The sequence below is a fragment of the Podarcis gaigeae genome (assembly GCF_964106915.1).
Source record: "Podarcis gaigeae genome assembly, chromosome: 4".
Classification (NCBI taxonomy): Eukaryota; Metazoa; Chordata; class Lepidosauria; order Squamata; family Lacertidae; genus Podarcis; species Podarcis gaigeae.
The window spans coordinates 103,589,741-103,604,149 of NC_139677.1; the positions used below are offsets into that span (position 1 = coordinate 103,589,741).

The window sequence follows — 14,409 nt, forward strand, 5'->3', positions numbered from 1 at the left end:
CCCTCCTTCTCCGCCTTCCATGCCTGACCCACCGCACACCACTTCCCCACCACCACCACCGAAGAATCAACAACTCAGGGGCTACCCAGGCTCATGGAGAAAGGAGATAGAAGCCTCGGAGGAAGGGGAAAGGTGGTGGTTGAGGTCAAGGCGGCGGCCGCCCCTCTCGGAAGACAGTGGAGGAACGCGCCTTTGGGGATGATCTCAAACTGCCGGGAGGTTTGAGCCTGCTGTTGCTGTAGAGACCGTTACGGGAGAGACATCTTTTGTTGCAGCCGGGGCAGATGAAGGTGTCCAGTTGCGCTGATGCAGACACACCCGGGCGTTTGGTCTCTCTGCACTCCTCCCAGCGGTCGTTCCTCCCCCGGTCACTACTGTGGATGCACAACCTGTCTCCAGGCAGTCGTCCGCAAGGGATTCCCACACAGTGGTGTTGCTGTTGCCAGCCTTAGCGACGTTGCACAATCTTTGTGGACCGTTAGAAACTCAGGTATATAAGCTGGGTGCCAAATGGCTCCTTAAACCACAGTTAGGTAAAGGTAAAGGGACCCCTGACCATTAGGTCCAGTCGTGGCTGACTCTGGGGTTGCGGCGCTCATCTCGCTTTATTGGCCGAGGGAGCCGGCGTACAGCTTCCGGGTCATGTGGCCAGCATGACTAAGCCGCTTCTGGCGAACCAGAGCAGCGCACGGAAACACTGTTTACCTTCCCGCCGGAGGGGTACCTATTTATCTACTTGCACTTTGATGTGCTTTCGAACTGCTAGGTTGGCAGGAGCAGGGACCGAGCAACGGGAGCTCGCCCCGTTGCGGGGATTCGAACCGCCGACCTTCTGATCGGCAAGTCCTAGGCTCTGTGGTTTAACCCACAGCGCCACCCACATCCCCTAAACCAGGGATACAGTCGCCAAAACAGAATGCCCAGTTGCCATTTTGGGGCCAGATGGCACCAAAGTCATATATTTCAGTACGACCTTTTTGGTTCCTGAAATTCGTTCTGATTGTTTAGATAAAATCTAACTGATAGGATTCTACAGGATGTGTTGCTAGTGTGTGAAAACAGTCCTGATCTGAGGATACCCAGGCATGCAGCTCCAGATGGTGGAGATGCCAGGCATCATCCTGGCACACGGACATCTTCTGTTCTCTGCCCCATCTTTGGCAAAGGCCTTTTCAGTGGTGGCTCCACAAAGGGAGATCTCTCGGGAGATCCTCTGAACTTCTCCTTGGCCAGTTTTGAGGTAGGTCTAAGAAACATTTTTTATCCGGACTGGAGTAAATACGTGAATTATTTGAAAAGCAATTGTAATCAACAGGTTACGCTAGCAGGATTGCAAGACGTTTCGTAAGGAGGATTAGGCGAAAAATTGCAGAGAAAATTATGATGGAAATTATTAGTGAAGGACTATTAAAAGTAATAGTGAAATTAATGAAATGCAGATTAAGTGATAAAGATTGAAAAATCTTCAGATGTACAGTCATACTGAAGTAGCTTCGGGATGAAGCACGTTACTTCCGGGTTTCGCCGCTTGCGCATGTGCAGATGCTCAAAATGACATCATGTGCATGCGCAGAAGCGGTGAATCGCGACCTGCGCATGCGCAGACATGCGGACGCGGGTTGCGTTCGCTTCAGGATGCGAACAGGGCTCCAGAACGGATCCCGTTCGCATTCAGAGGTACCACTGTAGTTGATGGAAGCCCAAAACGTTGTATAAGAAAATATGTTATATGATTTTTGGAAATTATATGTATGTATGTATGTATGTGTGTGTGTGTGTATAAAAACATTTTTTATCCGAAAGGAATGTTCTCATTTACTGCTGCTCTCTCTCTCTCTTTATATATATATATATATGAATAAATTATATTTATTTATTTATTTCATAAAATTTATACCCTGCTTGACTGTTAAAAAAAAAACTCGAAGCATTTTACAAAAGAGATAAAAGAATAAAATGATCAATAAAAATCAAATTATCAATAAAAATCGGGGGAAATCCTGATGTTAACAGTGAAAAGCCAACCTTGGGGGAAAAACACCCTGTGTTTCTGTGTAGACTGCAACATATGCATTTTCCAACCTATTCAATATTGTTTTATGTAATAACTCGAATTTTAAGTAGGGGGCGGCACGTTAGTTAATCAATCTACTGAACTGATTAACATGGGGATAACCAAATTTGGGGGAGAACATACACTCTCTATCCCAGCCTTCACCAGCCTGGTTCCCACCAGATGTTTTTGGACTACAACTCCCAGCTGGCTGGGAGGGCTCCAGGCTGATAAAATACATTTGTTATCAAAGATTCCTTCAGCAGCCGGAAAAGCCCCAATAAATCCTAGTCATCTTTCACCCATGTTTCTCATGACAGGGGAAACTATCCCAGTTCAGAATCAATAACCCTGATAAGTGATTGCCAGGAAACTTTAGATTCCTGCATTGCAGGGGGTTGGTCTAGAATGATGATCTTTGGGGATCCCTCCTGATTCCACAATTCTGTGATTCTGCCAGTACCCTCTCAGTCTTGGAGCATCAGCGACTCTCCTGGGGGTCAACTCTTCAAAAAGCTTCAACAAAGTTTCCCAACTTCTACACACATAGAACCTCAGACCTTCCAGAAACAAAGCCCCAAACTGGGAGAAACCAAGCAGCTTTAAAAAATAAATCAATCCATATCAAGAAAGTTACATTTCTCCCTCTCCCCTACACAAGGCGATGTTTTCCCCACCCACCCCACAAAAGCCCCAAATCTTCCAAAATATGTCGACACAGAGCAGTTTTCAACAGCCCGGAGGCGAGATCAATAGCGGTAAATCAGGGAAAAAAGGCAGACAGGCAGCCTGCAAAAGAGGCAAAGAGAGTTAACAGCATCGACCCACACAAAGCAAAAGTCATGCCTCTCCTTTGCTGCTTTTTTTTCAGCTCCTTGCTTTGCAAAAAGGAGACAAGTCCAAGTTTGTCCTCAGATCTGTTACCTGGGGGAAGTGGCGGCGAAGGCGGAGACCTCTGCAGTCCCGTGGCAGGCAGGCTGGCTCCCAAATGCCAGGGGGCACAAGAGAGCAGCGAAAAAGGGGGCGCCCCTTTTCTGTCCTTTTGTCTCCAAGATCCCCCTTTAGAGAGCTGCCCCAGAGAAAAAGAAAGCGAGAGCAAGGGAGAGAAAGGGAGCCCCCCTCCAGATGAACAGGAAAAGCCAAGAGACCACAACCTTTGCAGAGCAAGCTTTTTCTTGTTGCTTAGCGCTTCCTGATAGGACTTCCTGAAAATTGCAGAGAGAGAGAGACAGCAGACAGGCTGCTTTAAAGAGAGAGAATATGAAAGTGGGAGAGAGAAAGCGACAGCACCCAGAATCCACCACGGCTGGCAGACTTCCTCCTCTCGCAGAAACTTCTTTTCATTCTCCTTTTTTGTTTTTTGCACAGACCCCGGAGGTTCTGAAGGGTCTGGCCGAGAGAGAGAGAGAGAGAGAGAGAGAGAGAGAGAGAAGACAATCTGCATTGCTCAGAAACACGAGGGCTTCAAAAGAGAGAAGCAACCTCACTGTGTTTAAGAGTGTCTGGCTTTTGCTTTGTAATTGCTATAACATTTTAAGGGTGCACACACTGCACAGAATACCATTCCTTCACCCTTGGGCATTTAGGAAATAAACCCTGAGAAAACTGTCCTTTATTTTAGCACACAGAACAATCCCGAAAGCCATCCTGTCACTCCTAATGAATCGAAGTGTTTCCTCTGCAGTAGCTAATGCCTTCGATAAACTTTCCCCAGTTCTTTTCAAATCCTACGGAATCCTGTTTTAAGGGCATATTTGGTGTATGGGTAAGGTGGGCGTGTGACCTTCGATTCAAGAACTAAGTCATTTACCATCTCAAAAGAATGGCTGAAGCGGGAGATAACCAGAGCACGCACCACTCTGGCAAGACAGTCTGCGGGCAGGGAGGGTCTCATCCTGCGTACCAGATGGAGCTGGTAGACACCTGCCCTGGAGACAGAATTGACCTGCGCCTCCGTGGATAGCTGTGAGTCCAGAATGACCCCCAGGCTGCACACCTGGTCCTTCAGGGGCACTGTTGCCCCATTCAGGACCAGGGAGTCCTCCATACCCACCCGCCCCCTGTCCCACAAAAAAGAGTACTTCTGTCTTGTCAGGATTCAACCTCAATAGATTCAGAGACGCCATCTGTCGGACGTGTTCCAGAAGGGGCCACATCGCTAAGGTCTGCCGATCGGCTCCGTCTGACACCCCCCCTTCACCGAATCGCAAGTCCAAGTCTTCACTCCAGTCTGCCAAGGAAAGCTGTTTCGCTCTCACCAACTGCCGCTGACCGTCAGGAACCACGATTGGCCAAACCAACTCGCCTACGCTGCCACCCTTCCTACAACCGTCTCCAGACACTCACACAGGACCTGTGTCAGAGGTAGAGCTGGGTAGATAGTTGGATGAGATAATTTATTGCGGTCAAAGACCAGCTTACATAACATAACGCAATAAAAACAGCGTTCATAAAGATAAATTATACAATCGGAGCAGATTGCAGCAATAGCTCATGAGTTAAAATTGAGATATATACATACACCCGTCCAACTGAGATTTGGGCTGCCATAAAAATTGACCCTGAGGCTCCCCAAAGGGCGACTTCAGCATTTCCCTAGTAAGCTTTTTTATTCTAGAGGATGATCTGTGCCTACAAATCTGGGCACAGAATCTGGCTACCAGCCAGGTCCTCTTGTGATCTTTGCCTAAGAGGAGAGAATTCAGTTTAGACTTGTCCCACTTTCTGGACACGGCCCAGGAGGAACGTGCCGAACCACGGCATAACAATTTTGCAGTTACATCCCTGTAAAGCTCTGGTTTTCCCAGTAGTGATGTATGGAAGGGAGAGCTGGACCATAAAGAAGGCTGATTGCCGATGAATTGATGCTTTTGAATTCTGGTGCTGGAGGAGACTCTTGAGAGTCCCATGGACTGCAAGAAGATCAAACCTCTCCATTCTGAAGGAAATCAGCCCTGAGTGCTCACTGGAAGGACAGATCCTGAAGCTGAGGCTCCAAGACTCATGAGAAGAGAAGACTCCCTGGAAAAGACCCTGATGTTGGGAAAGATGGAGGGCACAAGGAGAAGGGGACGACAGAGGACAAGATGGTGGGACAGTGTTCTCGAAGCTACCAGCATGAGTTTGACCAAACTGCGGGAGACAGTGGAAGACAGGAGTGCCTGGCGTGCTCTGGTCCAGGGGGTCACGAAGAGTCGGACACGACTAAACGACTAAACAACAACAACATGGTTCTCCCCTCCTCAACTGATCCCCACAACATCCCTGTGAGGTAGACTAAGCCAAGGTCACCCAGGCAGCTTCCTAGCCGAGTGGGGCATTCGAACCCTGGTCTCTCAGGTCCCAGTCCGGCACTATAAGCACTAAACCACACTGACTCTCAAGCAACAAAGCAATACATTTCATCATTTTTAAAAATCTACAAAAATGGCAGCAGATAATATCTCCCTGACACCCTTCGTACATATATGCACACACACATCCCAAAGGCCTGAACAAAAGAGGAGAAATTCCAAGCTGAACCTGAACATGGCTAGAAGTGGGATTTCCCCAGGCAGGGAGATCCACTTGTGGGGGCCACTACCGTGAGTGCCCTGCTAGTGCTTGCTTCATGTACAGTGTCTCTATAGACCTACACTGGCTCCCAAGACGTTTCCGAGCACAATTCAAAGTGTTGGTGCTGACCTTGAAAGCCCTAAACAGCCTCGGCCCTGTATACCCGAAGGAGTGTTTCCACCCCCATCGTTCAACCTGGACACTGAGGTCCAGCTCCGAGGGCCGTCTGGCGGTTCCCTCCCTGTGAGAAGTGAGGTTACAGGGAACCAGGCAGAGAGCCTTCTCGGTGGTGGCACCCGCCCTGTGGAACGCCCTCCCACCAGACATCAAAGAGAACAACAACTACCAGACTTTTAGAAGACGTCTGAAGGCAGCCCTGTTCAGGGATTCCTTTAATGTTTAATAGATTATTGTATTTTAATATTCTGTTGAAAGCCACCCACAGTGACTGGGGAAACCCAGCCAGATGGGCGCGGTATAAATATTATTATTATTATTATTATTATTATTATTATTATTATTATTATTATTTCAGGCCGAGGAAGCCGGCATTTGTCCACAGACAGCTTTCTGGGTCGTGTGGCCAGCAAGGAGCTCACGGTGGAACACACAGTTCTCTCCCCAACACACTCTAAATTCACCCTCACAACAACCCTTTGAGGTAGGTTAGGCTGAGAGGGAGTGATTGCCCAAGGTCACCTAGTAGGATTCAAGACAGGGATTCAAGTACCGCACCATCATTATTATTATTATTATTATTATTATTATTATTCTCCAGGTTCTCAGACAAGGTTGTTTCTGTTATGTAGTGAAGTTTCACCCTGGGCCAGCAGGGGGATACTGTATATAGTTTTCACTCAGGTCTGTAGATAGTTTTCACTCAGGTCCACGTCAGTTATTTTAGGCGGAAACTCTGGGCTGTTGTTGCTACAATGTTGACAGCCGGCTGCCTATAAAAGCAGGCCGGCTGAGCTGTTTGCAGTCAGTTCTATTCCAGCTTACGAAATAAAGAGCTACTTGGAGAAATCGCTGTGTCGTCTGCTATGTCAACCCACAACCTAACAGTTTCCTTTTAACTAGAGATGTTGGGGGGGCTTCTTGTGCATGCAGAAAATTGGCACCCCAATCTGTGCTCCTTTAAGATTCCTGCATCGTGGGGGTTGGACTGGATGACCCTTGGGTTTCCCTTCCAACACCGCAATTCCATGATTCTACAATGTGGGCCGGACTTGAACAGGAGACATTCCAGGGACACCGTGCCTGTTAACTTACTTCTCTCACTGGGTTCTCGGCTGAATTGATTTCAACACAAGGTGGCAGCATCACCCAAAAATAGGCTTCGTCACAGCCTCACCGGCTATTTGCCCTCAAAAAGGAAGTTCTCTTCTACCCATCTTGCCAACAAAGGTCTGTATAGTAAAAGCTCTGGTTTTCCCAGTAGTGATGTATGGAAGTGAGAGCTGGACCATAAAGAAGGCTGATCGCCGAAGAATTGATGCTTTTGAATTCTGGTGCTGGAGGAGACTCTGGAGAGTCCCATGGACTACAAGAACAACAAACCGATCCATTCTGAAGGAAATCAGCCCTGAGTGCTCACTGGAAGGACAGATCGTGAAGCTGAGGCTCCAATACTTTGGCCACCTCATGAGAAGAGAAGACTCCCTGGAAAAGACCCTGATGTTGGGAAAGATGGATGGAGGGCACAAGGAGAAGGGGACGACAGAGGACGAGATGGTGGGACAGTGTTCTAGAAGCTACCAGCATGAGTCTGACCAAACTGCGGGAGGCGGGGGAAGACAGAAGTGCCTGGCGTGCTCTGGTCCAGGGGGTCACGAAGAGTCGGACACCACTAAACGACTAAACAACAACAAATTCTACCCATCTGAGCTGATTTGCTGCTCTTTGGGACAAAGTGATGCTCATCACTCTTTAAGATATCTTCTGCACAGTTTCTGAAGAATTGTAGCTCAGAAAGCAAACTGCAGCCCAGGTAGGAGTTCAAGTTTCACCTCACCTGGCCAAGCTCATGGGAAGCCCAAACGCAGGATCCGAGCAGAACAGCCCTGCCCCCTCCTGTGGTTTCCGGAAACTGGCATTCGGAAGCATTTCTGTCTCTGACCATGGAGGGAGAACAGAGCCATTGTGGCCAGGATCCATGGACAGCCCTCTCCTCCTCCAATTTGTCCAATCCTTTATCAAAGCCATCCATGTTGGTGGCATCGCTGCCCCTTGGGGCTCATGCACTGTGCAAAGAACTAAGTCCTTTCTTTTGTCTGTCCTTAAAAGCCCCTTGCCCCCTCCCCAATTCCAATAATAACAACAACAACAACAACAATAAACAACAACAACAATAAAGTTTTATACCCTGCCCTCCCCGGCCAGAGCTGGGCTCAGGGCGGCTAACACCAGTAAAATTACAATAAAAACATAATGGGAGGGGGAAAGAAAGAAAAGGGGGGGACAATTTAAAATATGGGTTAAAATACAATTTAAAATGCAGCCTCATTTTAAAAGTAGCCAATAGATCAAGACCATAAGGGGAGGGAAACATAAGGGTCAGACAGAGTCCAAACCAAAGGCCAGGCGGAACAGCTCTGTCTTCCAGGCCCTGCGGAAAGATGTCAAGTCCCGCAGGGCCCTAGTCTCTTGTGACAGAGTGTTCCACCAAGTCGGGGCCAGTGCTGAAAAGGCCTTGGCCCTAGTTGAGACCAATCTAACTACCTTGCGACTTGGGACCTCCAAAGTGTTGTTAATTGTGGACCTTAAGGTCCTCCGCGGGGCATACCAGGAGAGGCAGTCCCGTAGGTACGAGGGTCCTAGGCCGCATAGGGCTTTAAAGGTCAAAACCAGCACCTTAAACCTGACCCTGTACTCCACCGGGAGCCAGTGCAGCTGGTAAAGCACTGGATGAATGTGATCCTGCGGCAAGGACCCCGTAAGGAGCCTCGCCGCGGCATTCTGCACCCGCTGGAGTTTCTGGGTCAGCTTCAAGGGCAGCCCCGCGTAGAGCGAGTTGCAATCATCAAGCCTGGAGGTGACTGTCGCAGGGATCATTGTGGCCAGATCAGGGCGGGAAAGTTAGCTGGGGCTGATGGGAGATGTAGTCCAACCATATGAAGGCACCAGGTTGCAGAAGCTCGAATCAAATGCTAACCCTTTTTAAAGTCTGCTTGCCTAGACAATGCCATCATAAACAGGCCACCAGACCCTTTGATGCTTTTTTGTCTCCCAGAAGGCGGCGCCGCCTTTTCGCATGGTTCTTCTCTCCCTTCATATTATCCCCACAAAAACCCTGCAGGATAGGCTCAGCTCAGTGTTAGAAACTCAGATATATAGGCTAGGTACCAAATGTCCGGGACGCGGGTGGCGCTGTGGGTTAAACCACAGAGCCTAGGACTTGCCGATCAGAAGGTTGGCGGTTCGAATCCCCATGACGGGGTGAGCTCCCGTTGCTCGGTCCCAGCTCCTGCCAACCTAGCAGTTCAAAAGCATGTCAAAGTGCAAATAGATAAATAGGTACCGCTCTGGCGGGAAGGTAAACGGCGTTTCCGTGCGCTGCTCTGGTTCACCAGAAGTGGCTTAGTCATGCTGGCCACATGACCCGGAAGCTGTATGCCGGCTCCCTCGGCCAATAAAGCGAGATGAGCGCTGCAACCCCAGAGTCGGTCACGACTGGACCTAACGGTCAGGGGTCCCTTTACCTTTACCTTTTTACCAAATGTCCCCTTAAACCAGGGTTACAGTCGCCAAAACAAAATGCCTCGTTGCCATTTGGGGGCCAGGCGGCTCGAAAGTCGTCTTTTTCGATGCGACTTTTTGGTTCCTGAAATCCGTTCTGATTGCGCAGATAAAATAGCTACAGGATGTGGGATTTCTGCATGAAAACAGGCAGCTCCAAAGTTTCCGAGGCAGGCACCTCCCAATGGTGGTGAAAGGAAAAAATTAAGGTCTTATATATATATAATAAATGCACCAAGCAAACACGTACATAAATATACAAACCACATGTCTGAAGCAGCACAGGAAAACAGCCCTGGAACCATTTTTGACTCCCAAACTAACCGAATGATTTCTCTGCAAGGTCAAGGAAAATGGAAAAGCCTCCCCATTGTCTTTTCCTTCACAAATCCTGTCTTAAGGGTATGTCTGTGTATGAATAGGGTGAGACAGTGGCCTGGCTCAGGAACTAAGTATTTATCATTACAAAAGACTGGCCAGGCTCCCCAGGGTATCCAATCAAGTGAGCAGTAACAGGTAACCTGCCAAACAGGAGATAAACAAGGCACTCAGATTTCTGTTGTAGACCGCCCTTTCTGTGATGTAGGTATGATGTGTCTGGGGGTGGACTCCAGGGTGGACAATTTTAAAAGTCTATATATGGGCGGGCACACCTTTGTTCGGGGTCCTCCTCCTTCTCTTGCGTGTGAGGGGAGCACCCTGTTGCAACAGATCAATGAAGACCAGGCTTACTAGCTGCTTTGCTTCTCAATATTCTCTGGTTGGCCTCTGTTCTTTTCTCCGACCGATGGAGAACCTACAAAGGACTCTATAAGGGCTCTTGGGTACCCCATATTTGAATAAGGGCAGATTTTCTTTTATTACAGTGGAGACCTCAGGTGCCATCCTGGCGCCTGGGCATCTTCACCTGGTTACAAGTGGCCGATAGCCAGGTTCAAAATGCGCCTGTCAAATTTCGAACGCTGGTTCAGCACCCGCCCCAGGGTCACCCAGCGAGCAACAAGGCTGAGAGGAGATTCCAACCCTGGTCTCCCAAGTGACAGACCGACACTCTAACCACTACACCGCAGTGGCTCAGGCCAGTGGGAAGAAAGCGACCGTCCCCTCGCCCAGGAACGCCCCCTGCCCAACACTTTTGCATCTTTCGGACTCACCTGGCCACTGCTTTCTGGGGTGGGCCCCTGGGGGGCAGCGTGGGAGGGCGGCTGGGCACCGGAGGGGCCTTTTGGGCGGGGGGCTTGCCCTCCAGATGGTGGCGCTTGGCAGGAAGAGGGGGCAGGGGAGGGTTCCCTGTCTCTTCCGCAGCCGCAGCGTCCGGGCTGAGCCTGCCTCTTGCCGGCGACGTAAATTCCAAAAGACAAGGGCCTGCGGGAAGTTCGGACACAGCAGTAGAGGAAAACTTCAGCGGCGGGTGACAGCTCGTCCGGGGAGGGATGGGCGGCGGCGTGGGAGCTGCCTCCAGCTCCCGGCGAGGAGGCGACGCTTCTGTCGGCGATTCGCTCCCAGCCTCCTGCTCCGTGGAGGAAGCCGCAGTCGCAGCGCCGGCACGGAAGATGTTCCGTTTCATGGGCACCGGCCTCCTGGGGGGCAGTTTGGGGGCGTCCATGACGGGCAGCGACTCCGTGAAGGCCTTCAGGAGCCCAGAGAGGATGCGCCGGCGGTGCCCAGGGAGAAGGATGCCCAGACAGGTCAGGGCCTCGTCCGACAGGTGCTGGCAGTCTGAGACGCACCACAGCTCGTTCCGCTCGAAGTTCTCAGCGTACTGCTCCAGATGGAGGGCACGGAGCCAGTCGCCCATGGGGAGCGAGGCCCCGTCCGCCATGGCACCGGAGCGGGCACCTGCTGAGGCCTCACTTCATCCCTCCAGCTCCTCTGTCTTCGCTGGACCCCAAACAGCGGCAGCACCTGGGGAAGAAAGCAAGGGAAAGAGATAAAATCATGGACTTGTAGAATTGAGAGGGACCCTCAACGGTCATCTAGCCCAACCCCCTACAACGCAGCTGTCCCATGCGGGGATCGAACTTGTGACCTTGGCACTGCCAGCACCACACTCTCCTCAACTGAGCTATCCGCTGTCTTCGAATCCTCTTTTACAGCCATCCGCCTTTCAACAGCACCTAAAACACCAATCCTGCTCTGGGTTGCCTGTGAGCAAACCCTCAGTGAGGTGGACTTTTGACTAAATATGCACCAGCTTAACTTGTGAAGAAACACGGGGCATTCGTTCAGCAAAGGCTAAAGCTGATGAGAGGCGTGTTTCAGCTTTTAATTCCAAATGCAGATGCTATTGCAAGCAAGCAAGCAAAATTTTATTGTTTGATTGTTTGTTTGTTTGTTTATACATACATACACACATACTGAAATTAAAAAAAAATAAGGTCTTATATAAATAATAAATGTTCATGGATGTCCCAGGCAAACACATACATAAATGTATGGGCCACATGTCTGAAGCAGCCCTGAAACCATTTTGGCTCCCAAACTGACCAAATGCTTTCTCTGCAAGGTTAAAGGAAAATGGAAAAGCCTCCCCATTGTCTTTTCCTTCACAAATCCTGTCTTAAGGGTATGTCTGTGTTTGAATAGGGTGAGCCTGTGACCTGGACTCAGGAACTAAGTATTTATCATTACAAAAGACTGGCCAGGCTCCCCGGGGTATCCAATCAAGTAAGTATTAACAGGTAACCTGCCAGACAGGAGGTAAACAACGCACTCAGATTTCTGTTGTAGACCACCTTTTCTGTGATGTAGGTATGATGTTTCTGGGGTGGTCTTGGACTCCAGGGTGGGCAATTTAAAAGGTCTATATAAGGGTGGGCACACCTTTCTTCGGGGTCCTCCTCCTTTCCTGCGTGTGAGGGGAGCACCCTGTTGCAACAGTTCAATGAAGACCAGGCTTACTAGCTGCTTTGCTTCTCAATATTCTCTGGTTGGCCTCTGTTATTTTCTCCGACTGATGGAGAACCTGCAAAGGACTCCATAAGGGCTCTTGTGTACCCCATAAGGGAATAAGGGCAGATTTTCGTTTATTACAATACATACATACCCCAACGATCTGGCTGGGTTGGCCCAGCCACTCTGGGCTTTGCCATTTAAGCACCTAGTCTGAAACTGGAACGCCATCAAAGAAAAAAGGAGGGGAGGGCCTACCTAAATTCTTTCTCTCGCTCTCCTTTTATTTCTGTGTCTTTGGATTTAAGTCCAAATATTGCTGTTCAAGGAAGTGGCTGCTTGAAGTGCTTCAGGTGAATTACCGTGAAAACACTGCAAAGAACAATGGAGGACTCAAGCACCACTCTCCCTTCCCCTACACCTGACGTTTACTCAGATCAACAAGCAAAGATATGGCAACTGAGAAAGCCTTCTCCTAAGACAGGCTTCTCCTAGCTCGGCTCCCACTTTGTCCACACCTTATGAACTGGAGGCAATTATCCCAAACAATAGCGAAACGTCAAAGCATCCCCAGGTCTAGCCCATCATAATCCCAGTGAGCAGATTAGGAGACTCGAACGCTGATCTCGCCAGAGTGGTGCATGTTCTGGTTCTCTCCCGCTTGGACTACTGCAATGCGCTTTACGAAGGGGACCGGGAAACTACAACTAATCCGGAATGCGGCAGCTAGACTGGTGACTGGGAGCGGCCGCCAAGACCACATAACACTGCTCCTGAAAGACCTACATTGGCTCTCAAGACGTTTCTGAGCACAATTCAAAGTGTTGGTGTTGACCTTGAAAGCCCTAAACAGCTTTGGTCCTGTATACCTGAAGGAGCATCTCCACCCCCATCGTTCTGCCCAGACACTGAGGTCCAGCTCCAAGGGCCTTCTGGCGGTTCCCTCCCTGCGAGAAGTGAAGTTAAAGGGAACCAAGCAGAGGACCTTCTCGGTGGTGGCACCTGCCCTGTGGAACGCCCTCCCATCAGCTGTCAAAGAGATAAACAACTACCCGACATTTAGAAGACATCTGAAGGCAGCCCTCTTTAGGGAAGCTTTTAATGTGTGACAATTTAATGTACAGTGGATGCTCGGGTTGCGAACATGATCCGTTCACAACCCGCAGCATTTGCAACCCGCAGTGGCGCGTCTGCGCACGTGCGGGTTGCGATTCAGCACTTCTGCGCATGCACAAAGCATGATTGAGGGCTTCTGCGCATGCGCAATCCCTAAAACCCGGAAGTAACCCGTTACGGTACTTCCAGGTTTCGGTGGGTCCATAACCTGAAAAAACACTACCTGAAGCATCTGTAACCTGAGGTAGGACTGCATTATTAATCTTTGTTGGAAGCCGCCCAGATGGGCAGCGTATAAATAATAATAATAATAATAATAATAATTATTATTATTATTATTATTATTATTATTATTATTATTATTATTATCATCATCATCATCATCGGAACGGCAAGTCATCTCCTGTTCCGTTCCCCTGCTGGGCTCTCCAACCCTCTCCAAGAAGCATGAACAACAACCCTGCATTTTTGCAAGGCCCACACACAGCAAATTTCAGACAACTAGAAATTTCTACTTTCTCTGCTACAACAGCAGCAAGGATACTCATCGCCAAATGCTGGAAAACTCAAGATTTGCCCACACTGGAAGAATGGCAGATGCAACTGATGGACTATATGGAACTGGCAGAGATGACTGGCAGAATCCGAGACCTGGGAGAGGAACTGGTGGAGGAGGATTGGAAGAAATTTAAGGACTATCTACAAAAATATTGTAAATTGTATGAATGTTAAGAAAGATGTAAGATTAGTAATAGTATGGCTCCAACAAATTAGTTATAAGGAATATAAATCTAAATGCAATTGAAAGAAAAGACAAATTTTGGATAAATAGTATGTTATAATTAAGTCTCCAAAAGAGTGATTTAAATTCTAAAATTTGAGATTTAATATTAGAAAATTACATTATATGAATTGAAACAAGTTAATAATTTGCTAGCAAAATCTATGAGTTTAGAATGCAGGAACAAGAGATGTGAGGAAGTCCAAAGATGAGAATGAAATGTGGATATTGGAAAATACTATGTTATTATGTATGTCTTTTATTAAACAAAAAT

At 48.8% G+C, this 14,409-nt stretch overlaps 1 protein-coding gene across 26 annotated transcripts in view; it reads right to left on the reverse strand.

Annotated features, from left to right (window-relative positions):
• The window catches only part of ARAP1 (ArfGAP with RhoGAP domain, ankyrin repeat and PH domain 1), a 160,944-nt gene that overhangs the window by 98,699 nt on the left and 47,836 nt on the right, over nt 1-14,409 (reverse strand). For 19 of the 26 annotated variants that reach the window (XR_014563547.1, XR_014563548.1, XR_014563549.1 and 16 more), the window contains exon 2: nt 10,501-11,251. Coding sequence is in view for 16 of the 26 variants with exons in the window: in XM_083735965.1 (XP_083592091.1) it covers nt 10,501-11,168 (668 nt within the window). In the remaining 10 variants the exon portion in view is untranslated. Of the gene's footprint in view, nt 1-2,977; nt 3,352-4,156; nt 4,245-10,500; nt 11,252-12,496; nt 12,611-14,409 lie in introns of those variants that run through there. The other 7 variants (XM_083735959.1, XR_014563552.1, XR_014563553.1 and 4 more) reach the window with 7 other exon arrangements.